Genomic DNA, 21,425 nt, shown 5'->3' on the forward strand with positions numbered 1-21,425 from the left:
TTGAATTGTAGTAATAATAATTTTTATATTAATAACAAAGTTATAATGATATATATTGAAAAATTTTAAGGGTCTGTTTGGACCCTTTTTTAGAATAGTTTTATGTTATTTAAGACAAAAAATAAGAAAAACATGTTTGATAGCTAAAAACTATTTTTGGTTTTCTATTATTAAAAACAAAAAAATAAAATATTTTTTAAAAAACATTTTTAGTTGTTTTCACTTATTTTGAATATTGTTTTAAAAAATAATTATACAAGTAAAATTATTAAAAATAAAATATTAGATATAAAAAATATATTTAAAAATATATTAAAAATATTTTAGATTTTTAAACAGATTTTTGTTCTAAAAAAAACAGAGAACGGTTTTTAAAAATTATTTTCCAAATATAAAGAAATAAAACTTGAAATTTTTGGAATAAAAAACCCTTTTTAACTTTTTTTTTTTACTCTATATTTGTGCACAACTTAAATATTGGAAGTAGATGCATTAAATCTTCACCTCCCCATAAGAAGAATTAATTATAAGAAATCTTGATCATTATGGCACTAAATTCTCTCCATTATTATTATTATTATTATTATTTGTTCATTATTACTTCTTGTTCATTTCAGTTTCTCAAAAGAGGAATTAAATTGTGGGATCCCCATGGCAAGAGTAATGGAGAAAGAGAACCTCCAAAATGGAAACCTAAACAAAAAGAACCCACAGAGACACCAGGATCAACAACCACCACTCACTTGATTCAGTGGGAATCTACCTAACGTAAGGATGGGCCCACAGCCCGAACCCCTTCTGATCGAGGACCCGCTCTAACTCCAGTACACCCCCACCCCACCCAAACTCACCTCTACCACATGATAAATTCACGTGAAATTGAATTTATCTGGAGGGGTGACGAGAAATTGGAGTTCTAGTAGGGGGGAGAGAGAGAGAGAGAGAGAGAAAGAGGGGGAATGGGATCGTGGCGGTCGTGGGTTTTGCCGTTAGAGTCTCTCCACCTTTCTCTCTTCTCCACTTTGGCCACAACAAGTGAGAGAAAGTGTCGAGAGAGAGAGAGACCAAGAGCTGAAGGGGGAGGAGGAGGGAGGAGGAGGGGGAGGGAGAAGGAGATGTTTGTGTATTTATGTATGTGTGTATTGGGTTGGTTTGTTTGATCGATGACGAGGATGGTGATTGTGGTGGTGGAGGTGGAGATGAGTGTGATGGAGTTTTGGGTGTGAAGAGGGGCACTCCATCTCTTGCTTTGTTACAGAAGAGAACAAGGGGGGAGGGAGAAAAAGGCAAGCTTTTCTTGTCTTGCAGAAAATCCAATCCCATTCTTGTAAGCACTCTCCCCCTCTAGAATCTCTCTCATTTAATCCTCTTGGTTGTATCTGTGAAAAAAAGGGTATTGATTCCTCAAGGTCACCTGCTCTTTTCGTCTGCGTTTCTTTTCTTCTCTTTCTTTCTCTCTCTCTCTGACCTCATAGAGCTCTGTGTTCTTCTTCTACCTGGGTTTTTCTCCTTTCATATTTTCCTCTTGTTTTCTTGGTTTTTTTTTTTTTTTTTATCCTTAGAGATGTATTTGTGATCTGGGTTTGGGTTTTATCTTTTTTTATTTCTTTTTTAAAAAAACGTATTTTCAGCTGCTGTTTTTTCAAAATCTTTCACTTTTGGTTTCTGGGTTTTGTGTATTCTAAGGCATTTCTCTCATGGCTTTTGATTGTGCGTAAAGGTATCTCTACTTTCACACCGTTCCTGTTCTTTTTCTCAGTATCTTTCTCATTTTCTTTTGTTTCGATGGTCCCTTTCGGTTTGATGATTCTTTTTTTTCTTTTTTTTTCCCTTTGTTTGGTTGTTGAGAAAATGGAGGAAACAAAAAAGAAAAGAACTCTCTGTGCGTGTGTTTTTTAATAAAAATAATCTACAAAACATTAGTTCACCTCAACCATTTCAAATGGCAATAATTGTTTCGTTTCTGTGGAGGCTTTTGTTTTCTCACTCATCCAGATAATTATGAAATATACAAGACCTGAAATTTTCATTTTCTGTTCTTCCCTTGTAATCTTTTAGCCATCAAAGCATTTGGGTTTCATTTGATGATCGGGGTTTCATTTTGTTGCAGATTCTTCACCGCTACATTGGCAGTAAAAGAGGCATGTTCTATTTCTCCTGTTCTTTACCTGTTAGGTTTTTTTATTTTTTTATTTTATTTTATTTTTAAATTTTTAATTTTTTTAATTTTTAATTTTTAATTTTTATTTTTATTTTTATTTTTTAACCTGAATTGTTTATATTCAAATGCAGGCTAGGACTTGAGTGGGATTTGATTTTCCGGTCTTTTGGTGAAGAAGAAGAGAATAAACAAAGGGTTGGCTTATGTTATTTTGTGTTTTTTTTTTTTTTTTGGATATTGTTTCTTGTGTAATTTAAAAGGATGGGGGATCATTTTGTGTTGCTGGTGGATCGGTTGCTCACCGAGTCCACTCTCGAAGCTGCTATCGAGAGCAAAAACCAGTGGCAGCATACCACACCCTGTGGGAGTGAGGATATGATGACTAATTTTTCTGCCCATAGGATGGATGTGGATATTGGACCATCTCAAAGGATATTAGTACAGTGTAGGATTTGCCATGATGAGGATGAAGACTCCAACATGGAAGTACCATGCTCTTGCGCTGGTAGTTTGAAGGTTAGTCACAATTTAATGTTTTGTACATTTGGTGATTTCAGTGGAGGTTATTAGAAGTCGGATTTTCTTTGTATTTGCTTGCTTTATATTTGTCTATCTAATATCGTAATTATTGTATTTAGTAATTTCAATGCAGCTTGTTGTAAGTCAAAATTTCTTTGATTTGTGTGTGTCTATATGCTCATGTATTTTGGATCTACTTAATCTAACATTGAAGTTCTTTAATATTTCATTTAGTTAGATAAATTTATCAAGTTATGTTAAGATCATCTCACACTAGACCTGGTGTCTTCTATTGAATGTTGTACAATTCAAGGGCTTGAAACAGTCACTAATATTGCATGTATCAAATTGTTAGCATATTATGGAATTATTTCTTTTATTTCTAGTATGACAACAAATTCTTCCTTGTATTTGCATCCATGTTTTTGGTTTTTCCAATATGATGACAAATTCTTCCTTTTCTTACTTGTATTCGCATCCATGTATTGATTTTTCCGCACTAAAATCCATTCTTTGATTTCCCTCGCTAAAGTCCATTCTTTGTTTTTTTATCATTTATTTATGACATTTTGGGATCGAGTCAATTCCAAGTATCCCGTGTGTTAGATATCCAAATCCCAATTTGTTGTATTATGATATCCAAATCCCAATTTGTCGTATTATGATATCCAAATCCCAATTTTTCGTATCATGAATGCTTTTATTTTCGCATATTTGCATTTATAAGGGTTAATATTTATCTATCATGAATTATTTCTTTTATTTCTAGTATGACGATAAATTCTTCCTTGTATTCACATCCATGTTTTTGGTTTTTCCAATATGATGACAAATTCTTCCTTTTTCTTACTTGTATTTGCATCCATATATTGGTTTTTCCGCAATAAAATCCATTCTTTGATTTCCCTCGCTAAAGTCCATTCTTTGTTTTTTTATCATTTATTCCTGACATTCCGGGATCGAGTCAATTCCAAGTATCCTGTGTGTTAGATGTCCAAATCCCAATTTGTCGTATCATGAATGCTTTTATTTTTACATATTTGCATTTATAAGGGTTAATATTTATCTATCTAGCTAGTTAAATTGAGCATTTGTATATGGTATTGTTATTTTTCTCCTCTTATGGTTGAAGGATCAAATAGGTATTGACATGAGTAGGTCATGTGGAGTCTCTAGTTGAAGTATTCGGCTCCTTTTTCGTTGCCTAGGTTACACCTTCAAAAGACACCCTAGAAGGGAATTTTGCTCTACTCCCCTCAATCTTCGCTTTACGCCATGCCTTGTCATAAGGCGTGGAATTTGACCAAGGGGAATCTCCATAGGAACTAGTCCCTCAAATTCCGCACGCCCAGGGCTATGATAGGATATCAATGCACCTCATGCTTACTTTTAACCTTTTTTAATGGCTTATCATTTCAACTGCCCTTCTCATATTCATTGTACTGCTCCAATTTCTCTTTAACCCTTGCTCCTATCTGAAAAGGGGGTAAATGACTATGCCATTGACGAATACCCAATTTGACTAGCTAGACCCATGATTATTTCTCCTTATTAATGCATATATGCTAAAAGAAAAGCATTAGAAGCATAATATGACAAATTGGGATTTGGATATCTAACTAGTGGGATCGTTTGGAATTGACTCCATTGGGAAATTTATGGACTCTAGCAATGAAAATCAAAGAATGGATTTAGTGTGGGAAAGTCAAAGCATGGGTGAGTACAAGTAATAAACGGAAGCATTTAGGCATGGATTTTGTGGCATACCTTGTCCAATTTTCCCCTTTTCTCAATTATAGAGTGTCACATGTCCTGAGACTTCATGTCATGTCCTAGATGGTTCTCTACTAGCATGTTGGTACTTTATGACTTCATGGACAGTTCTCCACTAGTATGGCACTTCCTCTACCTTTGGATGAATACAACATGTGGACAACTCCTTACTATCTTTTTGTCTTAGGGCTTAATGTCATGGATGGTTCTTGGCTAGTGTGCTGCCGAGTGTTTTCTACCCTTAGGTGAATGGACTTCATGGCCTTCTCCATATCGTCTGTTGTGCTCATTGGAGCAAAATTTTCCAATAACACTTTTTCTCAAAACAGGGAAATGCCAGATTTGGATGCTTTGGTGGATCCCCCTTTGACGGTCATGTTAGTGCTCAAGCTATGGAAGGAAAAGGAGAGCAGAAGAACAAAAAGAAGATACACCTGACTCTCTTGCATTAGCCTTAAGCTAACCACCTGTTTATGGTAACCACCTATTTATGGTGAAGAATCAACTAGTGAGTCACTGACACACAAGTTCACCCTCTTTAGGCTGTGAAAACCATTAGTGCTACACATGGGTTCACCTTCATTAGGCGATGAAAACCATTAGCAACATGTGTTCACCCTCATTAGGAGGTGAAAACCATTCGCAAAAATCTTCTTGTTCCATATGATGATAGCACCTTTTCACCTTGAGAATGAACAAAGGATGATAATCAAGACAACTATATGTCTTGAGCAGGGACAAAATAAAGTGATAGTGACTTCGTCTCAACTGGCCAACAAGATGGCCACCAAGCCAATGGAATCAAGAATGGGTTTAGCCCCTTGATGATGTGTGGGGGAATCTGTTCTACATGCTGCGGTCGGACCATAAAGGATAGATTCTAGTTCCTTCACTCAATCTCTCTATACTTTTTCCCGTGTTGTGATGTATAGCATTTAGGTATGAATGCCTACTTTAGTAGATGCTCGAGCATTTAAGATCCTTGCAGAATATAGGTGCCCACATGTGCTAATCATGTATGACCATGTGGTCTAGGACTTAATGCCATGTAGCCAAGACATTTCACCATTGACGTGGCACCTTATGTCTTCAACTTCTTAATGAATCTGCCGCTTGGCTGCATCCTTACTCTCTCTTGTATCCATCTCTCCTCACTTCCTCCTATAAAACAACTGTGATATTATAGCATAGGTGCCTACCTCCAGGTACATGCTCAAAGCCGAAATGTGGATGCCCACCTATGGCATATGCTAGGAGGGTTAATGGCATACTCCAACAAGGGGAAGTGTTTATAACCTATCAAAGGTTTCTTTCTTCATGGAACAATGTAATGATAATAAGTGTAGCTAAGTTAAGAGTTAGGCTCAAAAGTTCGGATTTGGTGAACATTAACGGTGGAACGGTTGTTTGACCATGGTTATTTGGTGGTTAGAGTCAAAACACTTGCCTTGGTAGGAATGTGAGTTCAATTTGGAAGGAAAGAGAAGGGGAAGGGATCTATTGACATGTATTACCACTAAAAGTTTATGCATCAGAGTGGCAATTAATAGGGATGTTACCTTTAGGAACCTCACAAAAAAAGTTCCATTTCTACAACAAAGGAAGATATAATTGAAAAATTGCTCTCTCATATTCTCAATATTCTCTCTCATTATGATATCCTCTCGCATGTGAGGTTTTTTAAATTGGGACCACTGCCACTCATCACCCCTCCCTAACCTGTTGCACTGCTCACTCTCCTCTCAAACTTGGATGCCTAATCATGTTGTATGGCTGACCTTCTCCAAATAAGAATCTACCATATAAGATGTTCAAAGTGTTATGACTTGTATTCAACATTATTCACATTTCTTAATTGCATGTAGAACTCAACTGAGCAAACCTTTAGTCTCCACTACTTGAGGCCAGTATCATTTCTTAGTTACTTGTATAACTGATATCTGTCATGGGATGCATTTGGAAGTTACATCTACCTGGAGAACCAATTCATTCTTTATGTTTTGGAGTTCTCTTCTTAAAGCAATGTTGAAGAAGATTTGTGAAATTGATTCCTTTCGATCTTACTATGGGTTGGAGTAGAGCATTGAAAAGTTAAAAGAAAAAAGGCTGGTGAACTGAGCTTGCATAGATGTTGCTTCCAAAATACCAAATTTTGAAAGCATCCATATCTGTCAAGTGTGTGAAATCCATAAAACAGAGTGTGGGGGAGCTTTGGATGTCTGAGAGGAGAAGTATGTATGGTGAGAGCATGACATGTTTCCACATCTTATGTGAGTTGTAATAGTTCGGCTCTTGGAAATATGTCAATTAAAACCATTTAAATATTGATGATCCTTTAAAGCCTTAGTTTCTATAATGGCCATCATACAACCTTTCGAAGTTTGAGCGGTTTTTGAGCAACTAACTTTACTATCAAGCAGACTAGGCATCATGCTTCAGATTAACATGCTAGTAATAGAAGTGTGAAAAATAAGGGTTTCAGTTCTAGATAGTCTTACCTTGATATAGAGAAATTTTCTTGTGCACAACACTCGTTAAGGCATTAACAATGACATGTCATGTGTAACTGCACTTGGTTTTATAATCTTAGTAAGCTCAATTACCTATTGGAGAAAAACTTTAATTGCTCTTTTATCTGTATATGCATATATATTCTTTTTCCTGCTCCTTATTCACTGGCATTTTGATGGTTCCAATGAAATTGGTATCATGTATTAATTTCTTAATTGTTGCAGTATGCTCACCGTGGATGTGTTCAACGTTGGTGTAATGAAAAGGGGAACACCACATGTGAGATCTGCCACCAGGTCTGACGTTGATTTCTAATGCGTGCTTCTCATCTCTAGTCTATTTTTAACTCCTTATTTGTAATGGTTTTGGCTTTAATTATATGCTCCAAGTTTTGATTGATGGCCCCAAGCCTATCTTTTTGTTTCTTCCTCCTGTTGTATTTTTTTTTCCTGCCAAATCAGGAGATAGTACTTCTATTTATGTTGAATATTTGTGAGGTTGCAGCAATTCAGGCCAAATTATACAGCACCACCCCCTCTGTTTCATTATGGCGGTATTCCAATGAATTTCAGGTATTTTTTTAACTGTCACCGGACAAGCTTCTTCCTATGAGATGTTTACATTTATGACTGAAATTTATATAAAAAATATCAATAGTTAAACTATCTGGGGATTATTTCAGGGGAAATTGGGAGGTTTCCAGGAGAGATGCAAATCACCCTCGCTTTATAGCAATGGTTGCTAGCGACCGGAATTTTCTGGATACTGACATTGATGAGTATCCAGCTCCCAATTCAAGAAGTGTGATATGCTGCCGGATAGTTGCTATAATTGTAAATTCTCTCTCTTTGGGTGGGTGAGTGGGTGTGCCTAATTTAGATAAAAGAAGGCCACATTTTGCCACATGTCTTCCACTTTAAGTTGGTGGAGTGGCTAAATAATGGGGCTTTCTCAGCTGCTAAATTTTAACACTCAAGATTAGATTGTCTGTGTAGGATATTGCCACTAGGTATGGGTATTTCTATAGTACATGAGGGGATTTTTTTCCCTTGTTGGCACTCATCAAGTGATGGAAGTACAATAATGGTATCTTCATGGAAGGGGATGGACTGTCCATCTAAACCTAGGACCTGTAATTTGCCCCAAGTACTCAGATTTATCTGTCACAGAACTTAAGAGAGATTGTGGAAAACCAAGGAAGTGTTTTTCTCGGTTCATTGAGCCTGGTATTTTATATATGGGAATTTAAAAAAAATGGTGCCATTTACGTTTCAATATCATTTCTGATAATAAATGCAGTTTAAAACCTTCTAATCATCCAGTGTACCAATTGTATTGCAGATGCCTCTTAAATGAAAGTTTGTTAGAGATTGTGGAGTTTTGACCAGCATTTTGTCTCTTCTGTGTGTATTTGCAGTTCATGATCCTCCTGGTTTTGCGGCATACCTTGCCAATCATAATTAGTGGGGCTGGTGAATACTCGTTTACACTGTTTACGGTGAGGGTGGTTTGTGTAGTTTTTTGTTTCTAGGAAGAGAATGACGGTGTCCTAATATAATAAAAGTTGAAGGAACATATTGATTTGCTTTATCTTGCAGTTGTTGATGTTGAGAGCCATTGGGATTCTGTTGCCTGTCTATATCATGGTTAAAGCATGTACCGCCTTTCAACGTCGGCGACACCAACAGGTCAGTAAAGTTTAAATTTTTGCACTTCTACCCCAGGAATGTCTGCACAAGGTGATGGCACAAGGGAGACTAGGGAGAAGATTACTTTTTTCTTTTCTTTTCTTTGGGATGTATAGAAAAGATACCAATACTCTACAAAAATAAGGATACAGTGCCCACCTCGGACATGCACTCAATTTCACACTCCCACTAACACAACCAATCAAATAAGGATACAGGGCCAAGTTGGAGCGAGTCCTTGAGCCACCTTAGCTTTGAATATTCTGTTCATTTCTTGCCAAAGGGACTGTTTTCTAAATCTTGCTTTCATTTTTGCTCACAAAACCATCATGCCATCCCTTCAGCAAATCTTTTCATAGAATGGAGTGCCCAAGAGATGTCAAAGAGAGATCACAAAAATTGCCAAAGACCACCCTTCAACTTTCCACAAGAGATAAGTGTGGTTAGCCAATCCTTCCAAACTCTTACATAAACAGCAATGATTGGCCAGTTGGAAAATGGCTTTTCCCAAATCCTTAAATCCTCAAATATCTAATAAGCATTGCCCCTTTTATCTTTTTTTGGAACCTTAGAAGATTCTGTTTTAACATCTCCAAGAGAACACCCTGCTGCATAGCTTTCCTACCGAGTTATTGTTAAATATAATATGCATTTACTGTTCTCATGTAATGATTTGTTTCCAATTAACCATGCACCAGGATGCTCGTAACTTACCATCTGATGAAGAAAATGAAATGCAGCCCCAGCCACGCATCATCCAAATCCGATAGGTTATTTGGAGAATCAGTTGTAAAATTACCAAGTTAATTCTGTAAATTATGAGTAAATGTTTAATGGGACGTGTATCTATGAAGAATCAAAAGACGAATGAATCAAGCATACATACATGTATATTACTCCAGTTGATTTTGCCCATGCCCATGCCTTTTGTTAAAATTTCTGTTATTTCTTTGGTTTTATTCTACCTATGTGGTTTTGTGATTCCCATGTATGTAACCCAACAATTAGCAAAAAAGTATAATAGACCACAAACAAAGATTATAACACAGCAGAATTGTATAAAAGAGCACACACAAAAAGCATCTAAAACTTCATGTTCGGCAAATTATAAGACACCCCCAGCATAACCCTCTTACCGTCTCCACCTCTTCCTAAATAACTGTAACACACCGACCCAACACATTTTTATTCCATTCCAGACAAAGGACACCACACCCCTGGCATTCAAAACACACTTTTTATCATTCCTCCTCAGATTCAGACTCCGCACTCTGGATCCAAGTGATGAAAGGTTGGGCATTCTTCCAGATCTGAGACTTCTTGTTGGCTCCTGACACCCCTTCTTCATACCACTGCACTATGTACTCCTCCTCCAACACATCTCCATCATACAGACCCTTCAAAACCAATGCCACTTCTTTCAATGCACTTGGCCTCGACTTACCACAGAATGCCTCAATAGCACGAAGCAACAGCAACTGCGACCCCTCATCCCCTGCAATAGTCGAAGCAAGGTAGCTCTTCTTCTTCTCCACTTCCTTTGCAAATCCTTTCTCAACACCCTCAAACAGGGCCTCAAACAGGGTCGTCATTTTTTCCTGGCCAGAGCCAGTCAGTGATGCCAAAATGGACTGCAATTGCTTTGCACCAACCCCTTTCTTCAGATTTGCTTTCACCTCTTCAACCAGCCTTTCATGGTTAGATTCTTCTGAACTCCCATTCTCAGCCTTGGGTTTTTCTTCGGGTGGAGGAGAAGCACATTTTGGACTACCATTTGCTTTATTATTTACTGGCTTTATTTTCTTTTCTGGTTCATCAGTAGATAGCATAACCATCTCAGCAGTTGCAGCACTCAATTGCTCCTGGATCCGTTGACGAGCTGCCTCCAGTGATGTATCAGTTTGCCACTGAACATCATCATCATCATCTTCATAATCAGCCTCTTCCTTTTCATCAACCTGACTTCGAGGTGGTGATGTGCGATCCTCATCAGAACCATTAGCTTTCTTCTTGGAAGAGAGAGATTTTGTGGGGCCATCCTTGGAAGTGGAAGACCCCTTCTTCTTCACCTCTTTCTTCAGCTTCCTCAGCTCTTCATCAGCAGCCTCACCTTCCTTCAATCTCTCTTTCTCAGCCCTCCTCATGGCCTTCTTGTCTTTTGATCCCTTCTTTTGCTCAGGTGGATTCTTCAAGATGAATGTCGTGAGCTTATCCCTCATATCCACATCAGACACGAAACCACACGCAGCACACTTCAGTTGAATCATCTGAGTTTTTGTAATAAGTATCTCAGTCTCTGGGTTTCCACAGCCATAACACTGGACATACTTCTTAATGAAGTTCTCAAGAAGGCCAGCAAGTTTAGGGGTGTCATGAGCCCCATTAACAAGAGAAACTCCAGTTTTCTCATCAAATTTAGATTGGGCTCCAAGCTCACAACCAAAATACTTTGTAGTGTAAGAGGCCGGCCTAGCCAATGCTTTTGCAATATCTACCATGTTGACCACATTTGTCTTGATGCCATTTCCCCGACCCTCTATTTTGGTAACCATTTTGGGCATCTTATACCTGTAGAAGGCATCATCCCTATTCCCAGCACCTATATTCTGCAAAGCCATCTTTGCTTCAGAATAAAGAGACCAGAAAAAAGGACTAAATATCAGCAGGGCGCAAATGCTGAATTCAGTATGTTGGCAGCAGTATGGTTGACACAGGAAGACTGACTGTCTCTAGCTAGGGAAGGTTGCATCCAGCTGCAACCACGACACACTCTGTATTTCTGAAATGGACAGAGATGCATACAGTCAAGCCTGTCTAACAAGGGTCTGTTCTTTTTTCTTGCCGAAGGACAATACTCTCCAAGCAACCCAATCGATCCCAAATAGAGAATGGCCTGTTCGGACATAAAAGAAACTTCACTGTGGACACTCTTTAACTTGGAAATCTGCAAATAGCAGATGAACCCGCAAAGCTACCTGAATCAACAAAAATATTCAGAGTTAGGTCATACAAACCCAGGAAAAATAGTCCAAATTGTTAGCAAATGATAACCCTCCAAATGAATAATGAAATGACTATTATGAAGATAAAAGAAAAGAAAAATATTCCATTAATTCCCCACAACCTCATTCAGAGTTTATTACAATACTACAACTAACTTTATAGTAAAGAAAGTATACCCAACTCTGCCTTTTACAAATCACTCAACAACCAACAACCCAATTCCAAGCCCAGCTCTTGGCTGAAGTCTGGCTCTGAATGCTCATAAATTCACACAAATTTAAAAATATTAAACCTTGTAAGCATATATCTAAATGAATTATCATTACATATAGGGGTATTAACGTACATAGCTTATATAGCTATATAGATTTAATAGTAAGTAATTCATTGAACTTTGAAAGATATATTGAACTTCACAGTTTATAATTTACAATTACAAGTTATGTTTTACATCTTATAAAAAGAAATTACCAAATATCAGTGTTTCTTGCCACAAATTGAGATTCTATAACATTAATTAATGAGAAAACTCATTTATTAATTTTATATGATATGAAATATTAAAATATTCAGAACCCCCCCCAAAAAAAACAATAATAGGCATGGCCTGCTGTAATGGGCTACATTCTTACTTTAAGGCCAGGAATTGGCCCTAGCCTTGTTCAAGACAGGGGCCAGTTCAGTGTCTAGCCCCCTTAGAACATTCACAACCTGCTCATACAGATCTTAAAGCAAGTCATTCAACACAACAAACCACAGAATTCATCTTCAATTTCATATTTGTAAATACAAGGAATAATATGAAAACTTTCATCTCCAACTCAGATGAATTTGTTACCATAGCAGTACTAAATAACACTCAAAAAGAACAAACGTGAACAAATCCGAGACAATAAGTTAATTTAGAGATACAAACTCTGTGCAATTTGGAAAGTATTTAAAAAAACTTGTGATGTGGATTTAGAGTCCAAAAAAGTTAAATTAAATAAATAAAAAAGGGATCAGGTTAACTTTTTAGCCTTGATAAAATTAAATAAAAAAGACATTTCCATAGAAGTCTCATTGAAATTAATGGCATGTACAACTCTCACATCCCATGTTGAAACTCAACATCTATCAGAAACTCCCATCAAAACTCCCATTTAATCTCTTATATTTTAATAAATTTTTATTGTGGATGTATACATGTTGTATGGATCACCACCTATGGTATATATAATAATGTTAAAGGAAACATTAAAAAACACACAAAAGGAGTCATCTATAGTGGAAAATTCAACATTCATTTGAATCAATATTTACAACCTGAGTACTACAGCAACTAAATATCATTTGGACAGGTAGAGAGACATAAATAACTGCATGTGAATCTCCAAATCATACATGCCATTGGGCAATCGGCAAACAAGAATAAAACTTGGCAAAGAATCTTCTTCCCAACACAAGCAACAATAAGAAAGCAACCAATAGGTTCAGCAACAATAATAAATTATGCAGTGTCATATAGAATAATCAACCTTAAGATACCAAATGTAACCCCACAATGCACAAAAATAGAAGAATCTTAATTAGTTTTGGCTACAAAACGCCTAAGTAAACATAAAATCGAGAACAAGGAAGATTAGAAATCAAACTATTTTTTTCTTTACCACGAATTTTAAACTGGCTCAGTAAATTAAAATGCTTAAATAAAAAAGAATCAATTCCGATAATAATGGAAGCTGTTCAAAAAACCAAATAATTTCTTTCTCCGAGAATCTGAATCTTTCCTTATCAAATTCCAATATCAGCGGAAGCTGTTCAAAGAACCGCATAATCTCTTTCTAGGAGAATCTTAATATTTTCCAGGAAAAGATTCAGATATAAACAAAAATAAAAATAAAAAACGATTTTCAGAAACAAAATCCTCATTGGAGAGGAAAAATAATTTTTTTTTAAAAGGCAATTAACATTTCACAACAACAACATATTTGAATATGAACAAAAAAAAAAAAAAAGCAAGATCTACGATCAAAAAATATGATCGATAATTAAACGAACGAAAAATACAAAAGAAAAAAAAAACCCCTTAGATCGTAGCAACCCTAAACACAAATGAGATACCTGATCGAATCGGAGAAGACTGATGATTAAGAATCGGCTATGATGAAATGAAGAGAGAAGAAAGGTTGTTAGGGTTTTGGTTTCTGGTGTTGTGATGGAAGACGAGTGATGGAGGTGCCCTAGCGATTCTTTATATAGGGTAGAGTCCGAGAAAGAGTAGTGTTCCTCTACCATTCTTACCACTGCAATGTACGTGTTTTTCTTTTAGCCGTTGATTCTTTTGATATGGTGATGTTTCTGGAACCCTGTCTTTCTTATGTTATTTGTTTTTATTTTTATTTTTTTTTTTATTTTTTATTTTTTTTCTGTTTTTAAATCCTATTTTTACCCCACTCGCCCAACCCAACTCCATTATCATGGGCTTGGGCAGTGGGTTGGGCTTGGTTTGCTCCGTTTGGGTAGGGCTCCCTAACCCAAATCCGTTTTAGTTATTTTTAATACAATTTATATTAAATTATGTTAATTTTTAGAGTAAGTTTTTTAAATAAAAAATAAAATAAAATTGTTTTTAAGCTTAGCAAGAATTTTCATTAGTCTGAATAAATTTCACTCTTTGACAAGATGAAGAGTTTGTTGGTCCTATGATTTCGAAATGGTTTTCTATTTTTAACTGAGAAATATGAATGGAAATAAATGGTATAATAAGAATATTTTGATAACAAAATATTTGAATGGAAAGAAAGTAATGCAAATAGTATCAATTATTATTTAGTCACAAAAAATGAGAAAAAAAAAGTGTTTCCTCCACTATGTGTTTCAAAATGTCTCGAGAATAATCTCTTAAAAAAGTGAAATGTGTGAAAAACCATATGTGAAGCATGCCATAAAAATTCTTGATACCAGAGAATCTCCATCAACCATTTGCAAAAACAAGTAGTCTACTCAAATAATTTTATAGATTTCAATAAATTTCTAAGTCCATAGATTTCAACGAGTATCAAGCTCGTCAAAATTCTATATAAATAGAGTCATGAAGTTCATCTCAAGGTAAAGACGATCAAAGCGAGATAGAGGCCTATTCGATTAATGATTCTTAGGTTTTTTGTAATATCTCTCCTTTAAAAAAATCTTTCCTTTGTAATAAAAACTTTTTGTTGTCAATAAGTTTGTATCTAGATTCAAACTTTCTGTATTGAGGTATTATTTTCAATATAAAGTTCATTTTAGATTCAATTATTGTGTTTATTTTATTCTTTAAATTATATTTATAGAATTTATCTTTTGATTTATGAAATATTTCATAGTGTATGTATAGAAAAAAAAAAGTAAATAAATAAATAAAAATGTATATTTGAATTGAAGGATGATAGTATATCTAGTGACATAAGTAGTGGTGATATATATAGTGACATCAATAGTTTATTTATTAAATATGAATAATGTTCGAAACTCCTTTCAAAGTGCATAAACGGACAAATAATATATTTTCAAAAACCATAATAAAAAGGCCCATAGAAAAAATGTAGAGCTAGGGAAAAATTGTAAATACAAGAAAAAAGGTCCTTAAAAAAAATAGAGTTAGGGAAAATTGTAAGTATATCGAAACCACAACCAAATTTTTATCTTCTTTAATTTAAAATATTAAACATTTAAAAAAAAATTAAAATCACAATCAAGTCAAGTATCGCCACTTATTTTACTTTGTTTTTAAAATGGAAAACAAAATAAGAAAGAAATTTTATATGACTCCTTATTTGGAAAATATGTGCCTGCAAAAATTGAGTCTATATTTAGGGATCAGGTTACCTATTGGGAATGTACGGTACTAAGTCGTAACATCCCTCTAAGCTTGTATACATACGTCTTTACTAAATGAATAAAGGGAACTATAACAATTAATTAATTAATAATGAATATCAAAATTAAGGACACAAATTAATATACAAGAAAATGAGGATAAAATCAAATTACAAGAATATATAAGGTAAATGACATGAAAATTATACAAATCAATTCATTAAACTAAATAAAAAAATATTTCAAAAATTAGTTTTCCAAGAAATTTTAAAGAAGTTTATTAAAAACAAATTTGAATTAATAATTTCAATTTATTTATTTACGAAAAGAGTTAATTTATTTTCAATAAGTAATTTGATTCGATTTTCAAGAAAGCTATGCACACTCATTTTATCAAAAGAATTTATTATAAAATTTCAATTTAAAAATAAAAAAGATTATTTTACAACTATTTCAATTTAATTTTATTTACAAAGGAATTAATTTCTTTACAAACTTTGTTTACGAAACCATTTTCAACCAATTGTATTAAGAAAATGATTTCTACAACTTTAATTTGAAAAAAAAGACTCTTCCTACTCTCATTGAAAAGATATTTAAAACATCCATTTACAAAAATTACCTTCAATCCATCATATCGAAAGGTAGTTTCAGTTAAAAAAAATAAAAATAAAAACACTTTCTTGGACAATTTAATTAAAAATTAACTTTTTGGGCAATTTTATTTTTTTTAAAAATTTCGAACAATTTTTATTAAACAAATAAATTTTTGAATAGTTGTTACTAAAAACAATTTTTTGAATTTTTATTAGAAACATTTTTCTCAATTTTTATTAAAAATCACTTTAGTTTATTAAGAGGTATATTTTAGGATTATTATTTTATTAAAACATATTTACTGAATTGTCCTTTTATTCAAATAAAATTTATGGTTTATTCGATATTCAATTTTGTACACACTTAATAAATATAAACAAATGAATACTTACAGAAACCAATAAAAATAAAACCAAATGAAAATGGGAAATAAAACGTATACCCCAACAAGCTTACAACAAATTCACCACCCCATTTACAGCCTTCCTAAGCCTCCTTTCCCTTTATGAAATTCAATTTTCCATGTGTCATAAATTCACTCAATCAACAAAATCCCAATAGTGAGGTCATGCAAAACAAAAAAACTCAAATGTAAATATAAAAAAAATGTACAAAGTTTAAAGCAAATATTCAATGCCAAATTCAAACTTCAAATTAGTACAATAAATTTCACCAATTAAAATGGGTCAAAATTAGCAAATATAACCCAATAGAAATATCCCACATGTCATAGGCCCTAGTCCAAAATTTCCAAATTGATAACAAAAAAAAATAAAAACTCAATTAGTCAAGCTCAAATATAATAAATCAAAATAAATTTAATTAGGCCTAAATTCAATATTCCACAATCCAAGCCTGATTTAATATACAAACTCAAAATCTACAACCAAAATCAAGCCAAATTTAATATGCAAACCTAAAATAACATCCAAAATATGCCACAATTGATTCATGTCAAATTAAATAATTCAAATAGGCAAAACTCTTACCAATTATCAACCAATCCAACAAATTTCACCCACAACAAATGGGTTCAAAATTCATATCAATTAACAAGTCTATATTAATAATATACAAGACCAAAAAAAATAATATCTCAAACTCAATCCAATAAGCTTAAATAACTAGCCAATAAGCAAGAGGTCCAAGTCCAAATATGATAAACAATATGCAATTGACCTAATCCAAAGATCCCAAATTAACCACCAAATGTAATATATCTACAAACCCAAATTTTATATCCATAAACAATGCAAGATAAAGAATTAATAATAATAATAAAAATGCATAATTAATAAATTAGGTGTAGACACTTAAAAAAAAAAACATATAGTTTTTCTTTTGTTTTGGGACCACTCGGGAGAGTGAGTTTTTTTCCCTTTTTTTTTAAGTGGGGGAGACCTCTTTCCGGAGAAAAACCAACTGCATGGATGTGCGGCAAGGAGTGGCAGTGGTTGAGGATGACATCTTCCCTGAGTGATGCATAGTGGAGCGGGTGGTGGCTTGTGGGAGAAGAGAGAAACAGGAGGGGAGGGAGCATAGTTTAGCGGGCTGGGGGAGTGAATACCAGGGGGAGGTGAAAAAGAGAGAGGGAGTTGTGTGTTTGGAGAGTAGAGGAGGATCTATTGTTTCATTAGTTTCGTTGGTTTTGGAGGAGGATTTGGAGCGTTTGAAGCTGAACAGAACCTTACTGGAGAAAGGCACCCTCAGGTATGCATGCTACAAGCTTATCGTTTAATTTGACTACTTATCATTCCTCTATATATGTTGTTGAATGTTTGTTGATTTGTTTGGGGTGGATAATGGAGGTCACCTGATTGCTTGTCAAAACATGATCCAGATTTCCCATTTATTGTAAATCTTAGCTTGCTTTGCCCTTATTGTGAAATACCAAAGGATTATATCCATGGTTGCATTTGATGTGGTTTTTCTCACCTAATCAGAGGGCTCACTGATCATTCTGGAAGTGAAGCCTTTGAAGTTTCTTTTATTTCTTCGTTTTCTTTTGTGCTTTGTTTTTTTCCATCTTCCTCTGTTTCCTATACCGGTTCATGGAATGCATTATTTTTCTCATCTCTGCCCATGGGAGCAAGGAGTTACAGAAAACATATTCTCGTTATTGGGTTGGTGCTCTGTTGGAGACTGTTGCCATGTAATACAAGAAAAGATACCTCATCATTCGAAGGAAGCCTTACAGGGTAAAAGAGTTTGCATGTTTTTGAGCCGTTGTTTGCGTCGGTGGCGAATGCGCTGGGGAGTTTTGAGGGGATTGGGAAGGTGCCTAAGGAGCTTAAGGAGATGGAAATGGGACTGTTGGAGGTGGAGTAGGGTCTGCCCCAGGTTTCAGCAACCTTGGAATTTCTTCATAACCATGCTCGTCTTATTCATCGGGCTATATCACCTAAGACTGTGCTCACTATTTCAAGTGGAGCTTGGAAACTCAGTGGATTTGGCTTTGCAATTTCATCATATCAGGCATCGGATGATTTAGCTAATGTGCCAGCCTTCCATTATGCTGAATATGACGTTGAGGATTCAATACTACCCCTTCAGCCATCACTGAATTACACTGCTCCTGAAATGGTTCAGAGTAGAGGATCTCCAGCTGGATCTGTTTCTGATATTTTCAGTTTTAGGTGTCTTGCTTACCACTTGATTGCTCACAAGCCTTTGTTTGATTGCCACAACCAATGGAGCTTTCACATCTATTCCTTCGGAATTGGTTCCTGATCTGCAAATAATGCTTTCTACAAATGAGTCTTTTAGGCCAACAGCTTTGGAATTTACAGGTTCTCCATTTTTTCGAGATGACACTAGGTTGCGTGCTTTTCGTTTCTTGGACCACATGCTTGAAAGGGACAATATGCAGAAGTTTGAGTTTCTAAAAGCATTATCAGATATGATGGAAATCCACGCGGAACAGCTGGTGATGATTATCATTTCAATGCTAACAAGGATAGGCCATTCTCAGTTTTGTAGCAGACCAAGCTTGCGGCAATACTCTCAAACCCAGCAAGTTGAAAAGGCTACATGAGCCCTAAGTGATTATTTTAGTGTGAGGGTTCATGCTTGTGGTGTGGGTATGGCAGAGATGTGTATTGGAGAATGGGTTTGTGGTGTAAGTATAACATCATTATAATACGTAGAAAAAAATGGGTTTGTGGTGTTTTTTCTTTTCATTTGTTTATTCCTTATGACTTGCTGTACACGTTTGGTGGCCATTTCCTTTTTTTATTTTTATTTTTTATTATTGTTATTACTTCCTTAGTTTTCTTCAATTTTTTTATGTCAAAGATCCAATTTCAAAATTTTAATTTCAAGATAATTTTTCAAGACTCTAGCATTAATTTAATTTCTCAAAGCTCCAATTTTATTTTAATTTTTTAAAAACTCCCATTTTTAAAAAAAAAAAAATTGTGGACACCAAAAATTTGTCCAAATTTTATTTTTACATTTATTTTGAGCCTAATTTTGAATCTCGATTACATGTGTTATTTTAGGTCCATCCATCCTTTAATTTTTAGTTTTCATTATTTTTTTATTTTTTTATTTTTATTTTTACTTATTAATTTTATTTATTTATTATTATTATTATATTATATTATATTTTTATTTTATTTATTTATTTTATTTTTTTCTCTTTCCTCTCTCTTCATTTTTCTCCTCCACCTACCCTCACCCATCACTTCTTCTCTTTCCTCCCATACTCCTCACCATCGGCCACATTTCATTTTTCCCTCAATTTTTTTCCTCCTAGTCTTCTCTCTCTTTCCCAAAACTCCATTTTGCCCGCCCCCACCCCCCAATTTTTCTTGGGAAAATCATCTAACCATACACCAAGACTTTGAAACTTTACTTTTTTCTTTTTAATTTTGGTATAAAATGGAAAAAAAATATTATTTATTCATGCACTCCAATAGTGCTTTCAAATTTGTTCCACAATTACCCTCAAAAGTAAAGGACAAAGTACACACCAATTTAATGCTATCTATTAACAAGTACATGAGTCATTTAATTTTATTATTTTTCTCACATCATCTCTCTTACCACTTGTCACGTTTCCACTTTTTTGTTTCCACTTTTTTCTTTTTTCTTTTTTTTCCTCTCCTACCACCATAATCCATTGTCACCTATTATAATTTTTATTATTATTTTATTTTTGTCTTTATATTCGTGCATTTTTTAATAAAAATTCTTTAATTTTAATTTTTTTACTCTCTAATTTGTCTATATTTATTGATTTTAATTATTTTTTGACATATTAAACTTAAAATGATAATATATAATAAATAATTAATATAACAAATTAAATAAAAAATATATATAATGTAAAAAATGAAAATATTATCCCACAAATAATAATGATTTTAAATATTAATTATAATAATACATTTTATAAATTAAGGTTTAAATTTAAAAACTCCATTTTATTATTTAGAAGTTTATGATATAAGATTTTTTATATTAAAACTAAACAAAAGATTTATTTATTTTGTAAATTCTATCACATGTAAAAGTAAAAATATCATCGTAATACTATTTTATTATTTACATTATTTTTCTTTTAATTTTTATTTTAAATTTATCATATCAAAATCACAATAAGTGACGATGCTTTTATCATTTTTCTTATGATTTTAAATTGATTGTGGATTTAACTTTTTTTTTTGGTTAAAATCTTTAATTTTTAATTAAAATAAAATATAAAAGAAAATATATTTTTCATAAAAAATTGTATTTATCCTTTTATATTAATTTAATAAAAAAATAGGTACATTCTTAAAAAAAAAAAAGGTAAATTAATGCTTAAGAGAACCGAAGACACTATCATACTTATCATGGTGTATATATTCCTTTAGGACCCTTGATAAGTAATTGGAGGTCTTTGCCCATCCCAAAAAGAACTTTGGGATCCTAGGTATATCTATTCTTAGAGGAACCAAGACCCCTATTTTTATTTTCATGGTTCATATATTCATTTGGGGACCCTTGAGAAGGAATTAAAGGTTATTCCCCACCTTAAAATGGATATTGGAACCCAAGGTACATCCTAAAGATAATTTGGTGCATCATTTATAAAATTTGGTACATATTTCATAAAATTTGGCATATCCTTAAAACAATTTTGTACATCCAATTCATGAGCTACCAGGACCTCTATATTATAACCCATGGTTTGTTTATTTCTTTAGGGATCTTTAGGAAGTAATTAAAGGTCGTTCCCTACTCATAAACGAACTTTGGAACCCTAAGTACATCCTTAAGGAAATTTGGTACATCGTTAAAATTTTTTTGTACATTCAATCCTCCGGCTATCGAGACCCCTATCTATC

General features: G+C 33.9%; 2 protein-coding genes and 1 pseudogene across 5 annotated transcripts; 2 read left to right on the plus strand and 1 right to left on the minus strand.

Annotated features, from left to right (window-relative positions):
* Positions 1–798: 798 nt before the first annotated feature.
* Positions 799–9,567, plus strand: LOC100258737 (uncharacterized). Of its 4 annotated transcripts, none has more exons than XM_019225107.2 (10): positions 834–1,327; positions 2,059–2,141; positions 2,293–2,356; positions 2,563–2,677; positions 7,189–7,260; positions 7,469–7,536; positions 7,647–7,797; positions 8,382–8,462; positions 8,563–8,652; positions 9,351–9,567. In XM_019225107.2, the coding sequence occupies exons 4-10, from the start codon at positions 2,564–2,566 to the stop codon at positions 9,420–9,422; spliced, it is 648 nt and encodes a 215-aa protein (XP_019080652.1). In that variant the 5' UTR covers positions 834–1,327; positions 2,059–2,141; positions 2,293–2,356; position 2,563; the 3' UTR covers positions 9,423–9,567. The 4 variants fall into 4 exon arrangements, with proteins under 4 accessions (XP_059598619.1, XP_019080652.1, XP_010660371.1 ...); XM_010662069.3 differs by having other exon boundaries at positions 2,111–2,141; XM_059742636.1 differs by having other exon boundaries at positions 799–1,327; positions 2,111–2,141; positions 2,293–2,677.
* A 121-nt stretch (positions 9,568–9,688) lies between these two features.
* LOC100263898 (eukaryotic translation initiation factor 5) lies at positions 9,689–14,006 on the minus strand. The gene is made up of 2 exons (XM_002270666.5): positions 13,759–14,006; positions 9,689–11,627 (listed from the first exon to the last, which is right to left on the minus strand). Exon 2 carries the CDS (start codon positions 11,268–11,270, stop codon positions 9,894–9,896), a length of 1,377 nt encoding a protein of 458 aa, XP_002270702.1. The 5' UTR covers positions 11,271–11,627; positions 13,759–14,006; the 3' UTR covers positions 9,689–9,893.
* A 4,137-nt stretch (positions 14,007–18,143) lies between these two features.
* LOC132255074 (SCY1-like protein 2 B) lies at positions 18,144–19,183 on the plus strand (annotated as a pseudogene).
* Positions 19,184–21,425: the final 2,242 nt, after the last annotated feature.

The sequence above is a fragment of the Vitis vinifera genome, chromosome 14, assembly GCF_030704535.1.
Source record: "Vitis vinifera cultivar Pinot Noir 40024 chromosome 14, ASM3070453v1".
Lineage (NCBI taxonomy): Eukaryota > Viridiplantae > Streptophyta > Magnoliopsida > Vitales > Vitaceae > Vitis > Vitis vinifera.